Raw genomic sequence first — 20,114 nt, forward strand, 5'->3', positions numbered from 1 at the left:
CGAGCCACTGGATTGATTCACCTTGTTTTCATGCTAGGATATCTACTTCGGTCAATTAAAACAAGAACGGCTATCATCCCTCGGTATTGTGTTAGTGATCTAAGCCCTGGGTGGTGGTATAACTAGCACGAATGCCATTGTAACGTCAACCAATTTTGCCTCTCACTCACACACATTCTCTTCCAATATGACCATGATCCCTCTTGGTGGCCGGTCATTCATGCATATCGTTTTTTTAGCTATTTTATGGGTTCGTGGAGAGCAGTCAAATATTAAAAATGACACAATCGAAACTTGGCTGCGTTTTCGCAGTTGCCGCCTTTGTTGGAGTGACGTATGACTGGGGTGAGCATGATAATATTAAGGGACCGCTGATATTCTACAAGTATTTTCTAGCACTTACTTTTGGACAAGAGGTATGTCAATGCTATGACTGAAGCGGCCATCTCGCTAACAATGGTCTTATAGGTTGAATTGGTCTGGGTGAGTAGAGTTTCATGTCAAGGGAACACACATAAAAATACACTCGATTACAGAGGAAACGTTGGTCCCTAATGACATTTCTGTATTTCTGTGTATGTATCTTATTTGTCGTGTTTGTCATGCTGTACTGACTTGAACGTATCCTAGGTGCGCTACCTTGGAATCTTATTTGCTGCGTATGTTCGGAAGGCTAAACAGTCGATGTCGTGCTGATCGTCTATCTCTCATATTCAGCCTGAGCATGTTTTGTATGTCTTCTCGTTATTCACTGTCCTTTCTTCTTCTGACCAACAACATACAGCCAGTCTTCCGACCATCTTGCTGACAGATACAGTGAGTCTTCTGTACACATGCTGCTATTCTCCTCCGATTAATCGCGGTGCCCTATAGCAGTGGGTGTATTTGTTTACTAACTTGCTGGTTCACTAATGACCGCCACGCAATACTGGCATAGATGTGAGTCTGTTTGGAGTGTGTGCTACCCGAGGCTGGTCATTGACTGCATTCATCAGGTCGGATTATATACTTCATATGGAATTGGATAGGTGTTTTGGTATTTGCGATGCTGTGGGGTGAGCTCGGCATTTGCGAGACCTCATTGATACTGACTTGACTGAAACATGCTGCAAGTCATCATCATCACTCGGTTGCATGCCATGTATCAAGGATCCAGAAAGATCCTGATATTTCTCATTGCCACCTTCCTGGCTGTCAACGTTTTTGACGGAGTGGTCGCCATAATAATAACGATGCATACTTCAGGGGGTACGCTTGATTGTGGATGAAAACAAACATGCATGGGGCTCATTGATGAACACCAGAGGAATATATTCTCTCCGGCACTTATATGTGCCAGTGGAACTATCCGGAATATGTCTTACTTCTGGGTTCCATTACTTGGATACTCGCAACTGTGTGGGAGGTCCTCGCACTATGTCTCGCAGTCTGGATTGCTGTAAAACACTTCCGTGAGCTGCGACGTTATTCGGCAGGAGGGATTATCGGAAACTGTTTCTCGGTGTTGATCAAAACTCACATGGCATACTTTGCGAGGTATGCTCATATTGTGATCGTGGTTCCCTTTTTCGCTGAATGATCGGACGTGGTAGCTTTGTTGCTGTTTCTTGCTTCCAGCTCATTTTTCAATTATCTCCAACAATCTTGGCGGTATGTCAATCTTTCCCTTACCTCAGCATGCGACCATCATTCATCATTTCTGTAGGGCCAAAATCTCCTAAAAGCTCAGACCCTTAGTGGCTTGATTCAGATTTCGACAGTCGTGCAGATGTTTGTGCTGGGACCACGCCTGATCCTCGGCGTTCGAGAATACCACGCTAAGCTCGTGGCCAACTCCGACGCAGCATCTCCTATGACTTCTATCGCTTTCCAGGAGCGCGTGCATGTGTCGACTAACAGTAGTGTGTGACACACGGGAGGTCAATAGTCGTCTGCTCTGTAGGAAGCAGGGAAATTTGTGTCACGGCTTTCTCTCCATTCCAAGCCTCGTAAGAGTATTTATGTATCATGGTTAAAGTATTTGGTGTAGATTTCGATGAGACATGTGTAGTGGATCTAGGCAATGTTTTCATCGTAGTATTTATTCGAATCATTTTAGTCTTTGAAAACGTGATTCGCATGAGAAGTCCTAGTCATTTATTAAATAAGCCGGCTCCAGCACACTTATACCAATAAATGAAATTTAAATATTGAAGACATGCACGAAGCCACAGGCTGATGTATTCCAACAATGCTACTTAGCAGCCTGAGGGGGTGAAGGTCATATACATTTCCACCACTGATCATCCAGCTATGGGCTATTGATATCAAGCATGCAAGACAACGATATCGAGAAATTCTCATAATTGGTAGGATATGATACACTGTACTGGATCGAGTCACGTATGAAGTACTCGCACTAGTGTCGGCATTCGTGATAAATTTGCAGATTTGTGTTGGTGGCCTGGGGTATAATTTGCCTGCAAGAAATTCTAGAGCCGTGTTCATCACAACCACCTAACCTGGAGCGCCAAAATGTTTGCTGGTCTGTCAGGTCCACCAGCTCTCTAAGCCATGCGTGGAAAAAGGTGCACGACCGACAGTAAAATGGGAAGTTCTTCCAGTCTTTGCCCATGTTCAGGAGTACGATATCGAGAAAGAGCATAGACGCATTAATTCGGTGGCCCAGGCGATGCGGAAAGCGGCACGCATGTCGGGACGCCGTTCCGATCAGGGAGCCTTGATACGTGTTTTTGACTGCAGGGCCCTTTGAGAGAAGGTGTCCATGTCGATGACTAGAATAACAGAAAATACGCTGGAGAGAACGTCCAATACCATGATTTGTGATTCCAAAGATGCCACGATGAGGTCTATACTGGCCGCTGTGCCTCAGAACGATGGATTGACATGTACGACGGTAATCTTAATGAACAGCGGAGCTTCGGACAAAAATACGTGATTTGGCGAGCCATCAAGTTCTTGCAATGCGTACACGGTTATAAGGCTGCCGATCGCAACAATTGTTCATTGGTCAACTGCGTGGAATTGCTGCACACGACCATCTTGACTATCTAGTAAAAGAATCTAGTCGTATGCTAAGCAGCAGAGTTCTTGAAATAGAGGGACTTACACTCTTCGCGTGTCCCATCCTCTAATTAACCACTTATCTGGTGGGCGATGTCGCCCGTTTTGTTTATGCAGCAGAAGTCGACATAGATTTCGGGCTGTCCCACACGACAGGAACAAAATAATCGTCAGGTGCATCATAGATATGTTTGCACTCTAAGGAAGCACAGACTCGGAAAGAGACCAGATGGGGACATTGGAATGAAATCGACCGAAAATCCATCAATTCGACATCGGTTGCAAAGACAAATTCAGGAAAGGAGACTATGTCCACAAGGTCCTGCAGAGGGTCACAGTAAGACCACTCAGCGGCCGGTGAGCTGAGGGGAAAGTGTGTGTGAGCCACGTGCGGGAAAGGAAGTTGGTGTTTGTGCAACAATTCTGAATGAAGAAACTGTCCTATTCCAACATCCACCAAAGTTACCATCGGCGATGGAAAGCCGCAAAAACCACTGATTCTTCGATTTGCATCGAAGTCAGACTCGTCACAAGGATGTCAAAGTTTCTAATGAGCACATCTTTCTGAAAACGCCGATCGCGTCCAGGGCAAGCTCGGAGGTCTCGGTGAAGCCCTGCGCACGGTGTTGTCGAAGTTTCGCGCGCGGTGTTGTCGAAGTTTCTGCCGTATATGACCCCCCCCCTCCCTAGTTCTCTCTGATTTCGCCTATCCAGAGATCCTCGGGACACCGCCTGTTTGTGTCCGCCTTCATGACCCTCAAGGGGCAGTAGGGATCATTGGGACACCGCCTGTTTGCGCGCGCAGTGTTGTCGAAGTTTCACGCGCGGTGTTATCGAAGTTTCACGCGCGGTGTTATCGAAGTTTCACGCGCGGTGTTATCGAAGTTTCACGCGTGGATGACCCTCAAGGGGCAGTAGGGATCATTGTGACACCGCCTGTTTGTGCGCGCGGTGTTGTCGAAGTTTCGCGCGCAGTGTTGTTGAAGTTTCTGCCGTGTATGCCCCCCCCTCCCTAGTTCTCTCTGATTTTATGCAAAGTCTCATTTATATTCGCAGATGCCTTGCATTTCCCTCAAATCTTGATGAAGGAGGTGTTTCTCGGTCACGCGAACATACTGATGCGCTTGTGGATTCTGTTGATTTTGGTATACTTTGGGATGAGTATGGTATCATTGGCGAGTTAGTGGTATGTTTCCCCCCATATCATTTGTGCATTGTTGAACTAACAGTTGCACTCCATAGCCCTTCACCAACGACTTTCCTCGTGCCGACATTCACGAGCTCCTTGCCCCCGACATACTGCACCAGCTCATCAAAGGAACCTTCAAGGACCACCTTGTTGAATGGGTGGGTCAATACCTCGAACTCACGCACGGCAAAACACGCGCTAAGGCAATTTTAGATGATATTGACCGAAGGTATTTTCAATCTGCCGCTGCCTGTTGTGATTACTGACAATACACTAGAATTGCTCCCGCGCCACCCTTCCCTGGCCTACGACGCTTTCCACAAGGCCGTGGATTCTCGCAATGGACAGGTGACGACTCCAAAGCTTTGATGAAGGTACATTTTTATTCACTATCTCGCGTTTATCACATTTACACAGCTGTTATCTAGGTCTATCTACCAGCAATCGAGGGCCACGTACCAGATGATATGGTTCGGGCATTTCGAGCCTTGCTAGAGTTCTGCTACATCATGCGCGCGAACGTAGTGACAGACAACACTCTCGCAGCGCTGAAAGATGCCCTTGGGCATTTTCATACTTACCGGACTATTTTCCAGACTACTGGTGTCCGCTTCGACATTTCCCTACCCTGACAACACTCTCTCATCCACTACGAGCTTTTCATCCGAATGTTCGGTGCTCCGAACGGCCTCTGCTCCTCAATCATGGAATCCAAACATATCAAGGCGGTAAAGCAACCATGGCGACGTTCAAGCAAGTACAACGTGCTCAGCCAGATGCTCCTTACCAATCAGCGCCTGGACAAAGTCGCCGCAGCAAGAGTTGATTTCACAACGCGCGGCATGCTCAAAGGGTCTTGTGCCTTCAGCTACTACAATTCATCTGGTACGTGGTCTGTTTTATTTTAATTGCATTTTACTCACTGAATTTCTAGTTGAGAATCCCTCATATATCGACAACGACGATGGAGACCCAGAGGTCCAACAGAACCCAGCGCATGCAGGAAGCAATCCCTTTGCTATCGAGAGTGACGACTTTGACGATGTCGAGGATCAGGGTGTTGTAGATGACGTGGATGTCATTGCTGATGTGCAATTAGCACGGACTTTTCGTGCGTATCCAACCCTCTACTCACTGTGACCTTTGTTCGTAACACACCATTCAGAACGAAAACGCGCCCGTACTGTTGCTGATCTTGCAGACGAACTCGACATCCCATCGTTCCCGACCCTCATTCGCCTCTTCCTGTACGACCAAATACACGTGGACAACCACCATTCCTCTGCCGACGTCCCACTTCGCGACTGTCCATCCTACACGGGACCAATCAAGATATTTCATTCAGCTGCTGCAACATTTATCGCACCCAGTGATCCGAGTGGAATCACTGGTATGCGCTGTGAGCACATTCGTGTTGTGCCTTCGTGGCGCAAGGGACCAGCTCGCTTTGACTGCGCCTTCGTCAACACGGACAATAGGCATGATGGAATGTTGAGCATGGACATCATTCGAATATTCTGTTTTTTTTCTTTTACTTTCACTAACAGTCACACATACCCATGTGCCCTCGTTCAATGGTTCCATCGCATCGCCGAGGAACGAGACGACCTCACAGGAATGTGGATGGTGGCACCGTCTTTCAATGAAGATGGCTTGCGCGATTTGTCCATCATCCATATCGACAGTATCATTCGCGGCTGTCACAACCCAATAACGAATTAACGCTGGGCAGAGACTAGGACTCAAACGAAGGTTATCGGACAAGAGGATAATGAGCAAGTACGTCTTGGATTGCTACAATGTAGATACAAGAGGTTTGAACTAAGGAACTATCGACCAAGACATGCTACCTATATACAACTATTGAAACGGAGATTGAAACTGAGTTATAACTACTAGCCAATCATAAAAAGAGAAAGGGAATCGTACCATAGAACATCGTAGAATATTAAAGAAGCATCACGTGACCATATCTTATCTTATCGTATCTAATCTTATCTATTCACAATCAAAGAACTCGTCTTCTTCATCTGTCACATCGAAGACACGTGTTGTAGGTGCTAAAGGTATTTCGGGAATGATAGACGCTTTCAGTGTAGGGTTAGGGTTTGGTTTAGGCGCTGTGTATTGACGCTTAGGAAGATTTAAGAAAGAATAATGGTTTGTTAAAGGTACTCGTGACAGCGGCGCTCACTTACTCCCAATATTCGGTACTCAGCTCGTACCACACGGCCTTTGATTCTACAATTCTCTGGATGTATATCGAGGATTCTACGTAAATCGGTTCATTGATCACCATGCTTTCGCGCTGGCATCTTAATATACTCATTTTTCTTGCAATGCTTAAGTTCAAAATTTGTCTTAAAAATACTTTAATTGTCTGAGTGTCTTTGTCGGCTTGATGGTAAGACACTCAAGTTGCCATCCAAGTCAAATCGAAGCCTTGAACATCTTGACGCACTTGGGCGCCAAACCAAGTCAAATAAGTTCGAATTAAGTTAATTTAAGAAACGTGGTATTTTACTGATGGGGCATGAGGTCTTGATGTATGACTCAAAGTACTGATGTATGACTCGAAGCACTAGGGGGCACAAGGTCTTAATGTATGACTCAAAGTACTGATGTATGACTCGAAGCACTAGGAGGTACAAGGTCTTAGTAATGTATGACTTAAAGTACTGATGTATGACTCGAAGCACTAGGGGGCACAAGGTCTTAGTAATGTATGACTTAAAGTACTGATGTATGACTCGAAGCACTACTAGGGGGCAGAAGGCCTTGTCATGACAATGTTTCATGTATGAGACTTTTTGTTGTGCTACAGTACTATGTAATATATGAATATTACAAGAACAGGTGTCTCAACACCTCGATCAAGACTGCCATATCTACTACGTCATCAACAATGCACCGCAAGCCCAGGGAGAGAGTTCAAATTGATACTGGAAATCATGAATGGAGATCAGGCAGCCAGTGAATCAAAGGCATTCGGCGACATAGCCAAGGATCGTGTTTTGAAGAGGCGAGTATCAACAATGTACGACATATCGAAGGAGAGTCAGATGAAACGAGGTGTGCTAGATTATCTTCTTGTACTCACACGTATCAAGATCTAATATTATTGACATGAACTTGTCGACCATATCGACTTAGTAATTTACTTTTTGGTTCTATGTCTCTCATACCAAGAGCACGACGATTACCCCGATGACTACTCGAACACTGACGTGCCTTCCTTACCTGCGAAGGTAAAAGGCGCGTAGTAAACTTGATCAACGATAAATGAATGAATTCCATTAGCTCCTTTCTGAATTCAGCTCGAGCACTCAGACGTGCATACTTGCGAAACTTTCTAATGAGCTTGCACCACTTGGTGCAAGTGCGAGTCGTGAAATACACTTGTCCGTTGTAAAACACCCAAGTACTTGTAACACAACGATACCAAAAGAAAACCACCCGCTCCCTGCACAGTACCCAACTAGTGTAAATCATACCGAGCATTTCCCGTCATATACGTGCTTCTCGAAAACAATGGAGGTCACGCTAGTTGCTGCATCTGAGTCAGTCACAAGCCTAGCGTGATACTCTCGAACACCAATGATCAGGCGTGGTCCCAGCACAAACTTCCCCGCTAGTGAGAAAATTTGGAGAAACCCAACATAAATGTGCCGTTTCATAGAATATGGTTCCTACAAGATCGTGAACTGTGCATACACGTGGGGTTCAGTGAAAGGTTGACATACCACTTGGGTTATTGGAGATAAATAAGCAAGGTTGAAGCAAGCAATAGGAACAAAGCTAGCATCCGCAAAAATCCAGCGGTCAAAAAAACGCCATTCATACTGCTATGAGCTCACCTCGCAAAGTAAAGCACATGAGTCTTGATCAACACCGTGAAACAGTCCCCGATGATACCCCCTGCCGATGAGCGCCGTAATTCACGGAAGTGTTTGGCAGTGATCCAGACTGCGAGACACAGTGTGACGAGCTCCCATACAGCAGCAAATATCCAAGTAACGGAACCCAGGAATACACTATCTCCCCCAAAGCTAACGATGCACTGATACATGCCTGAGAGAACGACTATCTCTGGTATTTGTCAATGAGCATGCACCTGTATTTCACCCACAATTAACCTTACCCCCTGAAACATCCTTCATTATTATTCCCGCGAGCACTCCGTTGGCGATGTTGACAGCCAGGAAGACGACAACAAGAAATGTCAACACGTTTCTAGATTTCTGATACATGGCATATAACCGAGCAATCATGATGACTTGTGTAACGTTTCAGTCAATCAAATACCACGGAAGTATTGCAACAGCGTAGCTCACCGCCCAGTATAGCATTTGTGACGACACACATCCAATCAAGTGCGAGGTACCCACCAGGGCCTGATAACTTCAGTAACGGTATGGAGGTTCGTACGCCCGGAAAAAAACTCACAGCTGTAGCAATCATTACAGTGAACTTAGAAAAGTCTTTGAAGAATATCACTCACCCCTACACGAAAGTTTGATTGGTCAGGAATGTGGTCATAGAACTTCAAGTAGATACTCACTGCAGTTGTCACCGGAATAAACACTGTTTACCGCCGGTCAGGAGAAACAAAAATACTGTATACGAGGAGACATACGTAATACTCTGATGCTGATTGTAAGAGATGGCAGATTAGTACAACACCAATTTTTGAACCTTCCAAACATACATAGAATATATTAGTCCAACATAGCGCACCTAGGATCCTTTCGAGTTAGCACAATTTGTCCACCACACTGGTAACACAAACCGCATACACTCAAATACATCGCCGTCATTAGGGACCAGCGTTTCTTCTGCCGCGAATGATTAGTTGCGTTCTCGCGTCATTCTATTGATGCCCACCCAGATCAATTCAACCTATCAACGCAGAAGTTCTTAGTAAGAAGGCTGCTTCAGTAATATCATCGACCTACTTCTTGACCGAATGTAAGTGCTGGAAATAGTCGTGAGGATGTCAGTGCCTTTCGTGCTTAGTCGTGCTCACCCCAATCGTATATCAACCCAACAGCGGAGGCGACTGTGAAATCGCAGCCAAGGTTAGACCGACACATCACTATCATCATTCAGATTCGTTCTCCACGAACCTGCAAAATAGCTGTCGATACGACTCGCCTTGATGAATGGCCCAAAAAAGAGAATATTTGAGGCCAAGGTCATGATAGTAGAGGATGAGCAAACTGGAATAACGACCTTGGTATACGTATGGTGACGGCGTTTTTGCTGGACATAATACCGTTATACGGCACTTGCCATTGGACCACCGAAGCGAGACTGAGAAATGATAGACATGCCCCGGCAGCCTTGATTCGGTGAGGTAAGTGTTTCAGGTTGAAACTCAAGTGAATAGGGAAAGGCACACATACGACACCATTCAACTATCAACGTAAAGGCCGCTGATGTTTGGCCATGAAACACCGGGAAACTTGAAGTTTGACATGGAGAGACACAGAAGATCGAAGGACTTGCTCGTGATCTTGAAGCTTGGCACCTTGCTTTCATCGCCCTTCAAGTTTTCAAGTTCTTGCGCACTGCGTTTAGTCTTATGCATGCAGACCGAATGAGGGCAGAAGTCATTCCTTCTTTATTGTGTAGATCTGTGTAATGTGAACGCCACGCTGAATATCAGCCTGAGTTCAAATCTAAAATTTTGGTTTAGTCATGAAATGGGAAGCGTGTGAATGGTTGATTGAATCATTAGCTGTGCTGCGAGCCTATGGGGGTGAATTTAGCATGGATCCGGAAGAGTCCCTATTAGCTTTGAAGCACGACATTAAACTAGTGAACGGTCGACTACTTGTATTGCGAATCTACGACTGAAAATTACAAGTATCAATACCATGTATAGGTTTGCTGAGCTTAGCCCAACCCTCTAAACTTGTGAATTTAGATAGAAAAGCATCGAGATCTGAGTCGGCGTTGGGCTGTTGGCATTCAACCGACTTACATGGCCGTTTAAAGCGAAGATAGTATCGGTTGTCGGCATCCATTTTAAGTACCACAAAACAGTCCATAAGAAACTCCCATGTGACTTGGTCTATGTCCGAGGATGCAAAAGCGGTCAAGTCATTGAGAAAAACCAACTTCTCCTTACCGCATACAATAGCGCTTGAAGTCGCCCACTCATCGAAGGGACGCAATCTTCGTGGTAGTAGGACACCCTTTCTGTAACGCAAGCAGATCCAAGCAAAAACCCACATAAATGACTCCAGATCATAGCGATATAGGTGTTTCACTTTGCCTTGTTGACCATCTTCGGCAAGAAGCTCGTGCGCCATGAACGGCACCGTGCCTGGGTGCTCATTGCCCTGATAACCCGGGTCATCCGCCAACGAGGATAGATCGTAGTCGTTTAAAAGGCCTATCCGCCTCCCATCTTTCCAGTACCACATCAAATTTCCAGGGCTGACATCTCGGTGACAAACTCCTTCTTTCCACAGAGTAAGGTGGCCTGCACACTATATCAACAAAGAGCTACGTAAACCCAACCAAAGACGCACACAAGATACATTGATGCCAGGCGTCGAAAAGCTCTTTGCCGTGAAGTTTCGTGATGGTGAGGAGCTTGTGGAATAGAATAATGTAGAGCACGCGACTGCCCGTGGTAGGTTCCGGAACGCCGAGCGCTTCTCGGATGATGGACGTAGGATTCATGGATTGGTGGTGCCATAGCAGCTCGTGAATATGGTCTTTTACGGTATCGTGTACTTTCCCGATCTCCTTGACCTTGTTTATAATTTCTGGCTCGCTGGTGCAATTTGCCTCTCCCCAAAGGATCTTGGCCACCATCCCATCCCGGAAGTTTCTGTATTTCTTCGTGAGCGCTTCGCTGATGACAAGAACCACATCAGTGGCACGTCCTTGCAGTCCGTAGTGCGTCACTCTTTTATCGTGACTGGTGTGAAGCAGCAAATCCACCTCTCCGAGTTTCTCATCCTTGATTTTGAATTCGTGGCATCGTTTCCCCTCAGCTTGAACTGAGAAAAAGTCCATTTTTCGCCCCCAATCGTGAAGAGTGAAACGTTGTAGAGCATATAAAAGCATCATGAATGACGGAAGATCTTGAGTAAAGTTTATGCTAGAACATTCAATGATCCCTTGTCGGTCCCAATACCAGATCCACATTACATTATCTAAAAAAAACTTTGGTAATAGCATGGCCAATCTCAACAGACCAATAAACTCACCGATGACGATATTCAGCAGATAATTGACTCCAAGACTGGCTGCAAGCAATTCAGGCGGCGTACAGACCCGTCTGGACGGTCACATCTAGATCGCCGTCCACGTCCGCGTCGTCAGGGTTCATCTTGAATTTTTTCGCGGCGGATTCCAAAGCGTCCCTGGTCTTGCGCTTGAAGCTGGACCCGCCCTGGGAAGGCCTGGCAAGAGCAAGGCCGGAAGATAGAACTGCAGCTTTGACGATCTAGTTTTATCTCGGAGTCATAAATATCAGCACTTACAAGCAGTGTATGACAGTGTTTGTATTGCTGGGGTCTGCGAAGAGCCTGGCGCTGGATTTTCAGCCTGAAGTTGATCCACTGGCAGATATTCAGGTTTGGTAGGGACATAATCTGTCAGAGTATACGAAGAGGGCGGTAGGTAAATGATACCTTTTGTCATCCCTGACATCTTTCTCCTAAACTCGATGGAAGTTAGAACATATCTCCGGGGGTAATTTGTTGGCTTTGCCATTGCATTCGTGTTCACATGAGCCTCGCGCTTCATATCGTGCTTCAACGGCACAAGAAATATGACTGCTTCTTGCTTATCTTATATCTGGTCAGCCAATGTCGCGCAATTGTGATGGACTATTGATTTGATTTGTGGATTGATGTGATGTGGACCTATGTAGTACAACAGTTCGAAGAGTCGAAGACTCCAACGACGCATCAACGTTTCAACACGCGCACGTGACCTGACAAGTTGTCACTTGCCAACCTCCGTAATAATCTAACTTACTCGCTATAGCACTTTCAAAAGTAAGATCGATATAGCGGCGCACTACTGATTCATTTTTTTCATGGTGAGAGGGACTCCGCCATATACCACATACATCATGTTCTCGGTAGTCCTGAGTACTGAGTCCTGACTCAAGGCCGAGCTCAGGCTTGATTTCTCCAAGTCCTTAGGACATTTTTCTAAGAGTAATATTGAGATTCATGCAGGCAGAACGCATACATGATTAATATTCAGATTGCTCTCGCAGAATGATGCCCAGTGAGATTGTCTAGCACAAATGATCGAAGCATTAGTTGCGCTGTAAGCCAAGGATGGTTTCAACACGATCCTGCCAGTGAAGGTCACAAACGAATAAGTGGCAAGATGCATCATGCTCATTCGAAATATTTAGTCCCTAGCAGCTTTCAATTATCATATGGGAAGTGAATGGTCGACCACTTGTATTGTGAATCTCAATCTGCAACTGAAAGTCATACGTATCGATATATAAGAAACCGCGTATAGGGTAACGAGCAAGGAAAATCACTCAGGTTTCCTGAGCTCAGCCCAAGTCTTTAAACTTGTAAATTTAGATAAAAAAGCATCAGGATCTGAGTCCTGAGCATTAGGCTGTTGGCGTCCTGAGCCCGACGACCGTTTAAGGCCAAGATAGTGCCGGTCGTCAGCATCCCTTTTAAGCACCCAAAAACAGTCCACAAGGAGTGCCCATAAAGACTCGGATATGTGCGAGCGTGGAGGAAGTTTCATATGACCCTGAAAATAGTACTTCTCCTTACCACATGCTACAGCGTCTAAAGTCGCCCATTCATCGAAGGGGCGCGATCCACGTTGTAGAAGGACTCCATTCTCGTAACGCAAGGAAATCCAGACGAAGCACCACATAAACGACTCCAGATCATGACGATATAAGTGTTTCACTTGGCCTCGTTGACCCTCTTCGGTGAGAAGATCGAGCGCCATGAACGGCACTGTGCCCGTGCGCTCGTTGCCCCGAGGACCTGGATCATCCGCCAATGAGGACAGATCGTAGTCGTTCAAAACGCCTATCCGCTGCCCGTCCTTCCAGTACCACATCAGGTTTCCAGGGCTGACATCTCGATGATGGACCCCTTCCTTCCATAGAGTAACGTGGCCTGCACACCATGTCAACGAAAGCCACGCAAATTTAATCTGACACATACATAGAATGCACTGACGCCATACGTCGAAAAGGTCCTCGGTCTTGAGCGTCGTAATGGAGTGGAGCTTGCGGAACACAAGTATGTAAAGCACGCGACTGCCTGTGGTGGGCTCCGGAACGCCGAGCGCTTCTCGGATGGTGGACGTAGGATTCGTGAACTGGTGGTGCCAAAGCAGCTCGGGAATATGGTCTTTTACGGTATTATGCGCCTTAGCAATCTCCTTAACCTTGTCCAAGATGGCAGGCTCGCTAATGCGATTCGCCTCTCCCCAAAAGATTTTGGCTACCATCCCATCCTGGAGCTTTCCGTATTTTTTCGTGAGCGCTTCGCTGGTTACAGGGACCACATTGGTGGCACGTCCTTGCAGTCCATAGTGCGTCACTCTTTCATCGTGACTGGTGTGAAGCAGCAGATCCACCTCTCCGAATTTTTCATCCTGGATTTTGAATTCGTGGCATCGTTTCCCATCAACTTGAACTGGGAGAAAGTCCTTGTTTCGGCCCCAACCCTGAAGATCGAATCGTTGTAAAGCATACAGCAGCACCATGAATCGCGGTAGATCTTGGATGAAGTTAATGCCTGAGCATTGAATGATCCCTTGCCGATCATAATACCAGATCCACATTACATCATCTGAAAAAGCTTTGATCAGATCGCGGCCAATCTCAACAGCCGAACAAACCCACCGACGACGATGATATTCAGCAGATAATTAACTGCAAGGTTGGCTGCAAACATTTCGGCGGCGTACAGACCCGTCTGGACAGTCACATCTAGTTCCACGTCGGTCTCTTCGGGGTTCATCTTGGATTTCTTCGCAGCAGATTCCAAAGTGCCCGCAGCCTTGCGCTTGGAGCTGGACCCGCCCTGGGAAGGTTGGGCAAGAGTAAGGCCGGAAGATGAAACTGCAGTTTGGCCGATTTATTTTCGTTTCAGAATCCTTGATACCATTACTTACTTGCAGTGTCGGACGCACTTTGTGCCGCTGGGGTCTGCGAGGGGCCTGGCGCCGGGTCTGCGGCCCGAAGATGATCCACTGGCAGATATTCTGGCTTTGTAGGGACATAGTCTGTCACTGCATACGAAGAGGGCGGTGGCGCAATCCCTTTCTTCCTCCCTGGCGTCTTTCTCTTGAACTCGATGCAAGCGAGAACATCTTCCCAGCGGAGATTTTGTGCCTTTACCGTTGCATTCGTATCCATATGAGCCTTGCGTCTCTTCTTGCGCTGGTCGTCATCCTTCTCGTCGTTTTCGTCGTCGTTCTGTCTGTCGTTCTGTTTGCCCTTCTGTTTGCCGGTCTGTTTACCTTTCTTGCTGCCCTTCTCATCCTCGAAGGGAGCACATGCGCTGTTCAGAGGAAGAATGACCAAGTCAGGCTTCCGAATTGATGGCTTATTTTGGTGCATTTGGTGCATGGGCATATCGTTCTGCTGGCAGATCATGTCCACGGCAGGGACAGGAGCACGCATCCCGTCGACCTTGATCTTCTCAAGACAAGCGAGCGCAATGTTGGTGGCTCTTATGAAAGGGCTGTAGAAGTTGTTTTCTGCTCCTGGGCGTACGCTTGCCATCGTTGTGAGCATGAAGACGTGATCCCTCGACTTAGAACAAGAACTCACTATTCGTTGAGGGCTGTCTTGACATCAGAAGACTTTAAAAACGCGGTGGAGGCCTCTCCATTGCAAACTGGCATAACTGCTTTGAGGCACTTTTGCAAGAGCTTGGGCTGTTCAGTCTCGGGAGCGGAAGAAGCGCGCTGCAGGAGGGCTTGCAGCATGGCATCTGCCTTGCACTCCTTAACCTGTTCTATATCGCGTTGAATCCATGGGCGGACTTGCTTAACCCTTGGTAACATGTCAGGTGCATTCAATAAAACATGAAATGTACGCACTTGACACCGACCAGGCCGATGTTCTCGCTGACAACCGAAGCCCCACGGCTGTTTGGGGTAGATTCTAGTTTGCTAGCACCTTGGTCCGGCGCATTGGGGCGTGGAGGAGTCAATGATATGCCAGTCTCGCTGGCAGGGGACATGACGCTAGGCGTTCAATAATTACGCTGATTGGATGTTGCACTGGGAAAGGGGAGAAAATTAAGAGGACAAGAGAGACGACTGCATCCTGCTTGCCTTATATCTGGTCAACCAATGTGGCGCAAATGGTAGTACTAGTGTGCCATCGATCAATCTGATTTGTCGGATCTTCAGATGTGGATTGATGTGGCGGTTGTGGTTAGAAGAGACTCCGACGCGTTCCCACCAACACGCACACGTGACTCTGACTTATTCAAGTCCAGACTAAAATTCATCTACTGTAACGTCGTCGAGTCTAGTAGTACTTTGTCAGTTCGTCAGAAATCAGATCGGTGACAGCAGCACGCCAGCTAGTTCATCTTTTCATGGTGAGAGGTACTCCGCTATCTACCACACACATCGCGTCCTCGGTACGCAATCAAACCTGATGCTTAATCCAAATTGAAGAAGTTCATTGATTCAGGAATCAGGATCAGGATCAACAGAAGTTCTTCTAAGAATCTTGATTTTGGGATTTATTTTCTCAGAGTACAAGGGAGTCCGACGCTCGCGCCATCTAGCATTCTGTTGTCCTTACAATTGTTACCCCCTTTTAGTTCCGTGTGCTGCATGTTACTGTTAATGTGTAACCTGAATGATGTTGGGTAGCCTTGAATGTCTAGTCCAGGTAAGTATTTTGCAGCACTCCGTACGACCATGATGTAGCTTTATATCTCTCGATAAGCGAATTAATGGCCTCGGATGCAATGGTTTACTGATCTAAAAGCAAGCTTTAACACGTCAAGAAAAGATGTTGCAGAACAACCGACCATGTTCGTGGGGCTGGCGATGTGGATTTAAGTAGTGCAGTGTATCCCTCTTCAGGTTTTGATACTGAACTAGGGATGTTCAATTCTAAAATGTCGTTGTCAATGTCGACTTAACCTTACGGCCGTCCTCTCGTAAACTACTTACGCAGACCCTGAACCTTTCCTGATTTAGCCGCTACCGTGTCGGTTAAACCTTCGCATGGGAAGCATTCTACACCTTTTCACAGAGTATCCTCGTCCCAATCCTCGCTGTATAGAGCCCAGGTTAGCTACCTGAACATTCCCATGTGGGAGTAGTAATTTTCCTAAACATTTATTCATGATACTTTTGAATCATTGATTTGGGGAAAGATTTAAACATTATTGAGCAATACTACATAGAATGGTTTACTGGGAATAGGATTAGGACGAGGATACTCTGTGAAAAGTAGATTTCGCAATAAACATGAGAAGCTTTGAGTAGTTAAATTGGGCTCTAACAGCAATTGCAAGGAAGGATAGTGACAAGATGTAGAGTGCAGTAGACGCAAGGTTTGACGACTAAATCAGGAAAGGTTCAGGGTCCACGTAAGTATTTACGAGAGGACAGCCGTAAGGTCAAGTCGACATTGACGACGACATTTTAGAATTGAGCATCCCTACTGTCTCCTGAACTTTCTCTCGTATCTCTCCTGAAAATGTGATTAGCTTTAAGAATTAGAATTAGGCGGGCTTTTACCGTGAGAAGATAAAGCTATGAGCGTAGCAGTCACGCGGTTAACCTCGACAGGATATTGACTACTGAGCATTGTAGCCAGTATATCGACATTCTTTACAATCTCATTACGTAAGGACTCTGAGGAGTGTATGAGCATGTTAGCATCGCAATAGGTTATCCTAAACTCTCACTGTCACATGCAATCTTTCTAAAAACATCACTGAGAGCCAGATTGTCCCACACCCGTGGCTTCAAGACACGATAAAAGGGGTTTCACTATCTCGGCTTCAATCATTTGTTGATATGCGTCCTCTGTATCTTGATCAATGTGAATTCTCAACGGCAATATGCGAACCAACCATGCTCAACGATAGTACGCAGGTAATTGATAGCGCTGTTCTGAACAGAGGTTGACTCGTTTTCGATCATCTTGCGCAAAATCCAAATGACATTTCTTCGGTACTTGGAAAAATCTTGTTTCGTGACTACTCTGTAGGCCGTTTTCTCCAGGGCGCAGTTTGCCGCGTTCCGGAATCGCCATTGGGGTGTATCCTTGCCACCGAGATTCCAAAAAGCATCAAAGGGTGACGCTTCATTCTTTGGGACTAACATGATACCTCGCAAGTCGTCTGTACAACTCGTAAGAACCCCATAGAGCGCGGAAGTATCAAATTTCCGAACCATTTTCGAATATATCCTTAAGGATATCCATGCCCTCCCTCCCGATCGTTCCGTCAAAGATGCGTTTCTCGATCATCTGCAGCAAATGTAGATCCACCTTGGAATCTAGTATCTGTTCCTTGGCGTCGTCTGAATGTAGTCCAGTCAAAATTGTTGAAAAAATACCTGGCAGCACTTACCATGTTGCATGAGATTCAGGAGCGCATCCGCAGCGAATAACGCGTGATCTAGTTTCGCCAGCTTACCGACGATGCTAACCAGGCCTCCTCTCTCGATGATTTTTTGGCGAAGTTCATCTGAGACGAATATCAGTTTTTCTGGAACAAACATTTTACAAACCGTACCGTATGTTGATAGCTCTTTGAGCGCTTCAATCGCCTCCTTGCTCTTCTCCACTGTGTTATCTCTTGAAAACGCAATTAGTTTGTCAATATGCGAACCTTGTGCGAGCTCTTTGCGCACATCCTCTGAGCAATGGAATAAGTTATCCGATAGGGAGGATCTCTTTACATAGACAGTTTTAGACACGAACCAAAGTTAGCGAGTTGCATTAAGCCACGTGGTCCACCGCTCAAACCTTGCTTATCGAACTCAAGCAGGTCAATCAATGTGGCAAGAATACCGCTTTTCATGGTCGTTTCAAGAAATTCGGCCATGTTCAGAAAAGCGTCAGCGTTGATCACAGGAATAAGAAGAGTACTCCAACTAATTTTGCAGAGATCGCATAATGTAGCTACCGCAGCGGGAGTGATGAGGAATTCACGACGCTTTATCAACGCCTTGAGTCTTCTGCTGACAATCTCTGATTGTTTGCTTTTCGATAGCTTATCCTCCAAACTTTTCAAAGTCACTGAACATGAAATATCAGAACGTACTAATTTCCGTGAATCTATGTGGGGACTGACTTTCGTTGGTCATAGCCGATAGAATCTTTAACGCAGCAACGACGATGGGTGTGGCTGAGATACAGTAAAGAGGAAGAACGGCTTGACAGGCGAAGACTCACAATTGTCTTTCAACATAGCAAGGATTGCTTCGATATCAGTGTCCTGTCCCAAAAGGATGACAAGTGTTTCATCTTTGGTTTAATCGCGTATGAGGGTGTGTGTTTGAAACAATTTAGACGGACAAGGCAACTAACCAAAGCGTTCGGCAAGGTGTGACAATGCCTTCGTCGCAATCAATTGTGTTTCGCCATCCTTGCAGAGCTCGATGATTCGTTTAATCATATCGTCGTTAAGGAGCTTCTTTCTTAGTGTCTCAATTTCACAAAGAGCCAGAAGAGCTGCATAGACTCTGTCTCGGCGTGCTGGTTGCTTATCTTTAAGCAGGGCAAGAACATCGAGCTTGTCTAGTATGCTTTCCTCGACCTTGTTCCTCTCGACTGTGCATTTCTGAGAGTTCGTCACAGCAGCGTTGGAGAGGCAATACATACCGAGTCCGCAGTGACTGCGCTTAGGCGCACGAGTGTAGGATCTTCTACTTCGGCCTCTGTCCGGGAAGAGATCCCCTCTTTGTCTTCTGGTGCATATTCGATATTCGCGGTGTTTTTGCCGTGAATACCAAGTATGGCTTCCAGCGTCTTAAGTGGCCTGGAATCCATCGTCCGCACCACTTCACTTCCGAGTCCTGCAATCCATAAGATCAGATCAGTATATCAAAATTGCCTGTCATCTTACTAAATGAACACAAGAAGGCCAAGCGATCAACATAATCAAGCACGTGCTTCTTGTGAATCGTACCAACGAGAGCTTCGGCAGTCGAACGTTTGAAAGAAACTTCCCAGATATGAGTTTGTGCCAGTGGGCCTTGTGACTGCGACTGCGACTGCTCATCGTTGCCAACATGGAAATAGATCGCCTCAGGCCATTGGTGGGGATTTCTCCAGAACCTTGCTTTCGACCTGTAATTGTGACGAAATAGAACCGACGCATGGACCATTTGACCAGGTAAGATGATGCGACCTTTTCCAAGATGCGGTCTACAAATCCTCAATGTGTGAACGGAATTGAGCAAAGTTGCCACTCACAGTTGCGTATGCTGATGTCAGATGGTTGTGTAGTGTTTGTGCGAGATTGTCCAGCAATGTGCATCGATGCGCGTCGTTGCGCAACATTTGTACTGCCGCTTTGTGTGAGCATGTGCCTTGGTAACATATCTACCAAAGTTATTTACCACATGAAATATATGAAAATTAACGCTACTTACATGAACGTTCACGACGATGTGCATGCTGTGTGATGAATGACCCAGCAACAATTCGGTATGTGACGAAGACCACCGTGAAGCTGAGGATAACCAGGAAACATTGTCTCGTGGAAGCCACAGTACCTAACGAATGTCAGTGCGACATCCTCTAGTTCAGCTGGGCCTGGTGGAGTGCTGCGAAAGGCAGTGACCAGTGATAACATGTCTGGAACACGTCCACGCGCTGAGTAAAGGTTCGAGTTGATCAATCAAA

At 46.3% G+C, this 20,114-nt stretch overlaps 6 protein-coding genes across 6 annotated transcripts; 2 read left to right on the forward strand and 4 right to left on the reverse strand.

The window, feature by feature from the left end:
- Positions 1 to 278: 278 nt before the first annotated feature.
- On the forward strand, positions 279 to 1,992 carry EDB93DRAFT_1103678 (uncharacterized protein; the record flags this gene model as incomplete). The annotated part of the gene is made up of 11 exons (XM_041447327.1): positions 279 to 345; positions 397 to 416; positions 469 to 483; positions 631 to 659; positions 785 to 816; positions 996 to 1,055; positions 1,114 to 1,248; positions 1,305 to 1,536; positions 1,593 to 1,650; positions 1,706 to 1,901; positions 1,943 to 1,992. The coding sequence occupies 11 exons, from the start codon at positions 279 to 281 to the stop codon at positions 1,990 to 1,992; spliced, it is 894 nt and encodes a 297-aa protein (XP_041308190.1).
- Positions 1,993 to 4,093: 2,101 nt separating this feature from the next.
- Positions 4,094 to 6,491, forward strand: EDB93DRAFT_1240432 (uncharacterized protein; the record flags this gene model as incomplete). The annotated part of the gene is made up of 9 exons (XM_041451754.1): positions 4,094 to 4,291; positions 4,345 to 4,481; positions 4,530 to 4,626; positions 4,681 to 4,857; positions 4,909 to 5,110; positions 5,187 to 5,363; positions 5,418 to 5,432; positions 5,454 to 5,936; positions 6,424 to 6,491. 9 exons carry the CDS (start codon positions 4,094 to 4,096, stop codon positions 6,489 to 6,491), a joined length of 1,554 nt encoding a protein of 517 aa, XP_041308191.1.
- Positions 6,492 to 7,535: 1,044 nt separating this feature from the next.
- EDB93DRAFT_362038 (uncharacterized protein) lies at positions 7,536 to 9,733 on the reverse strand. The gene is made up of 14 exons (XM_041456195.1): positions 9,658 to 9,733; positions 9,379 to 9,594; positions 9,279 to 9,311; positions 9,208 to 9,227; positions 9,137 to 9,151; positions 9,049 to 9,087; positions 8,961 to 8,989; positions 8,889 to 8,902; positions 8,810 to 8,836; positions 8,587 to 8,646; positions 8,394 to 8,528; positions 8,110 to 8,341; positions 7,996 to 8,050; positions 7,536 to 7,941 (listed from the first exon to the last, which is right to left on the reverse strand). Exons 2-14 carry the CDS (start codon positions 9,449 to 9,451, stop codon positions 7,741 to 7,743), a joined length of 933 nt encoding a protein of 310 aa, XP_041308192.1. The 5' UTR covers positions 9,452 to 9,594; positions 9,658 to 9,733; the 3' UTR covers positions 7,536 to 7,740.
- A 351-nt stretch (positions 9,734 to 10,084) lies between these two features.
- Positions 10,085 to 11,862, reverse strand: EDB93DRAFT_1103681 (uncharacterized protein; the record flags this gene model as incomplete). Its single annotated transcript, XM_041447328.1, has 8 exons — positions 10,085 to 10,107; positions 10,239 to 10,328; positions 10,386 to 10,456; positions 10,490 to 10,742; positions 10,792 to 11,424; positions 11,479 to 11,517; positions 11,546 to 11,717; positions 11,755 to 11,862. 8 exons carry the CDS (start codon positions 11,860 to 11,862, stop codon positions 10,085 to 10,087), a joined length of 1,389 nt encoding a protein of 462 aa, XP_041308193.1.
- Positions 11,863 to 12,461: 599 nt separating this feature from the next.
- EDB93DRAFT_362196 (uncharacterized protein) lies at positions 12,462 to 15,658 on the reverse strand. Its single transcript, XM_041456196.1, has 7 exons — positions 15,326 to 15,658; positions 15,054 to 15,278; positions 14,482 to 14,997; positions 14,393 to 14,424; positions 14,121 to 14,339; positions 13,435 to 14,067; positions 12,462 to 13,386 (listed from the first exon to the last, which is right to left on the reverse strand). Exons 1-7 carry the CDS (start codon positions 15,466 to 15,468, stop codon positions 12,776 to 12,778), a joined length of 2,379 nt encoding a protein of 792 aa, XP_041308194.1. The 5' UTR covers positions 15,469 to 15,658; the 3' UTR covers positions 12,462 to 12,775.
- Positions 15,659 to 16,627: 969 nt separating this feature from the next.
- On the reverse strand, positions 16,628 to 18,817 carry EDB93DRAFT_1143854 (uncharacterized protein). Its single transcript, XM_041449415.1, has 8 exons — positions 18,660 to 18,817; positions 18,186 to 18,557; positions 17,833 to 17,970; positions 17,654 to 17,782; positions 17,332 to 17,601; positions 17,194 to 17,284; positions 16,994 to 17,151; positions 16,628 to 16,946 (listed from the first exon to the last, which is right to left on the reverse strand). The coding sequence occupies exons 1-8, from the start codon at positions 18,673 to 18,675 to the stop codon at positions 16,873 to 16,875; spliced, it is 1,248 nt and encodes a 415-aa protein (XP_041308195.1). The 5' UTR covers positions 18,676 to 18,817; the 3' UTR covers positions 16,628 to 16,872.
- Between the last annotated feature and the right edge of the window lie 1,297 nt (positions 18,818 to 20,114).

Source organism: Suillus bovinus (assembly GCF_016758785.1).
Source record: "Suillus bovinus strain UH-Sbo-P2 chromosome Unknown EDB93scaffold_24, whole genome shotgun sequence".
Lineage (NCBI taxonomy): Eukaryota > Fungi > Basidiomycota > Agaricomycetes > Boletales > Suillaceae > Suillus > Suillus bovinus.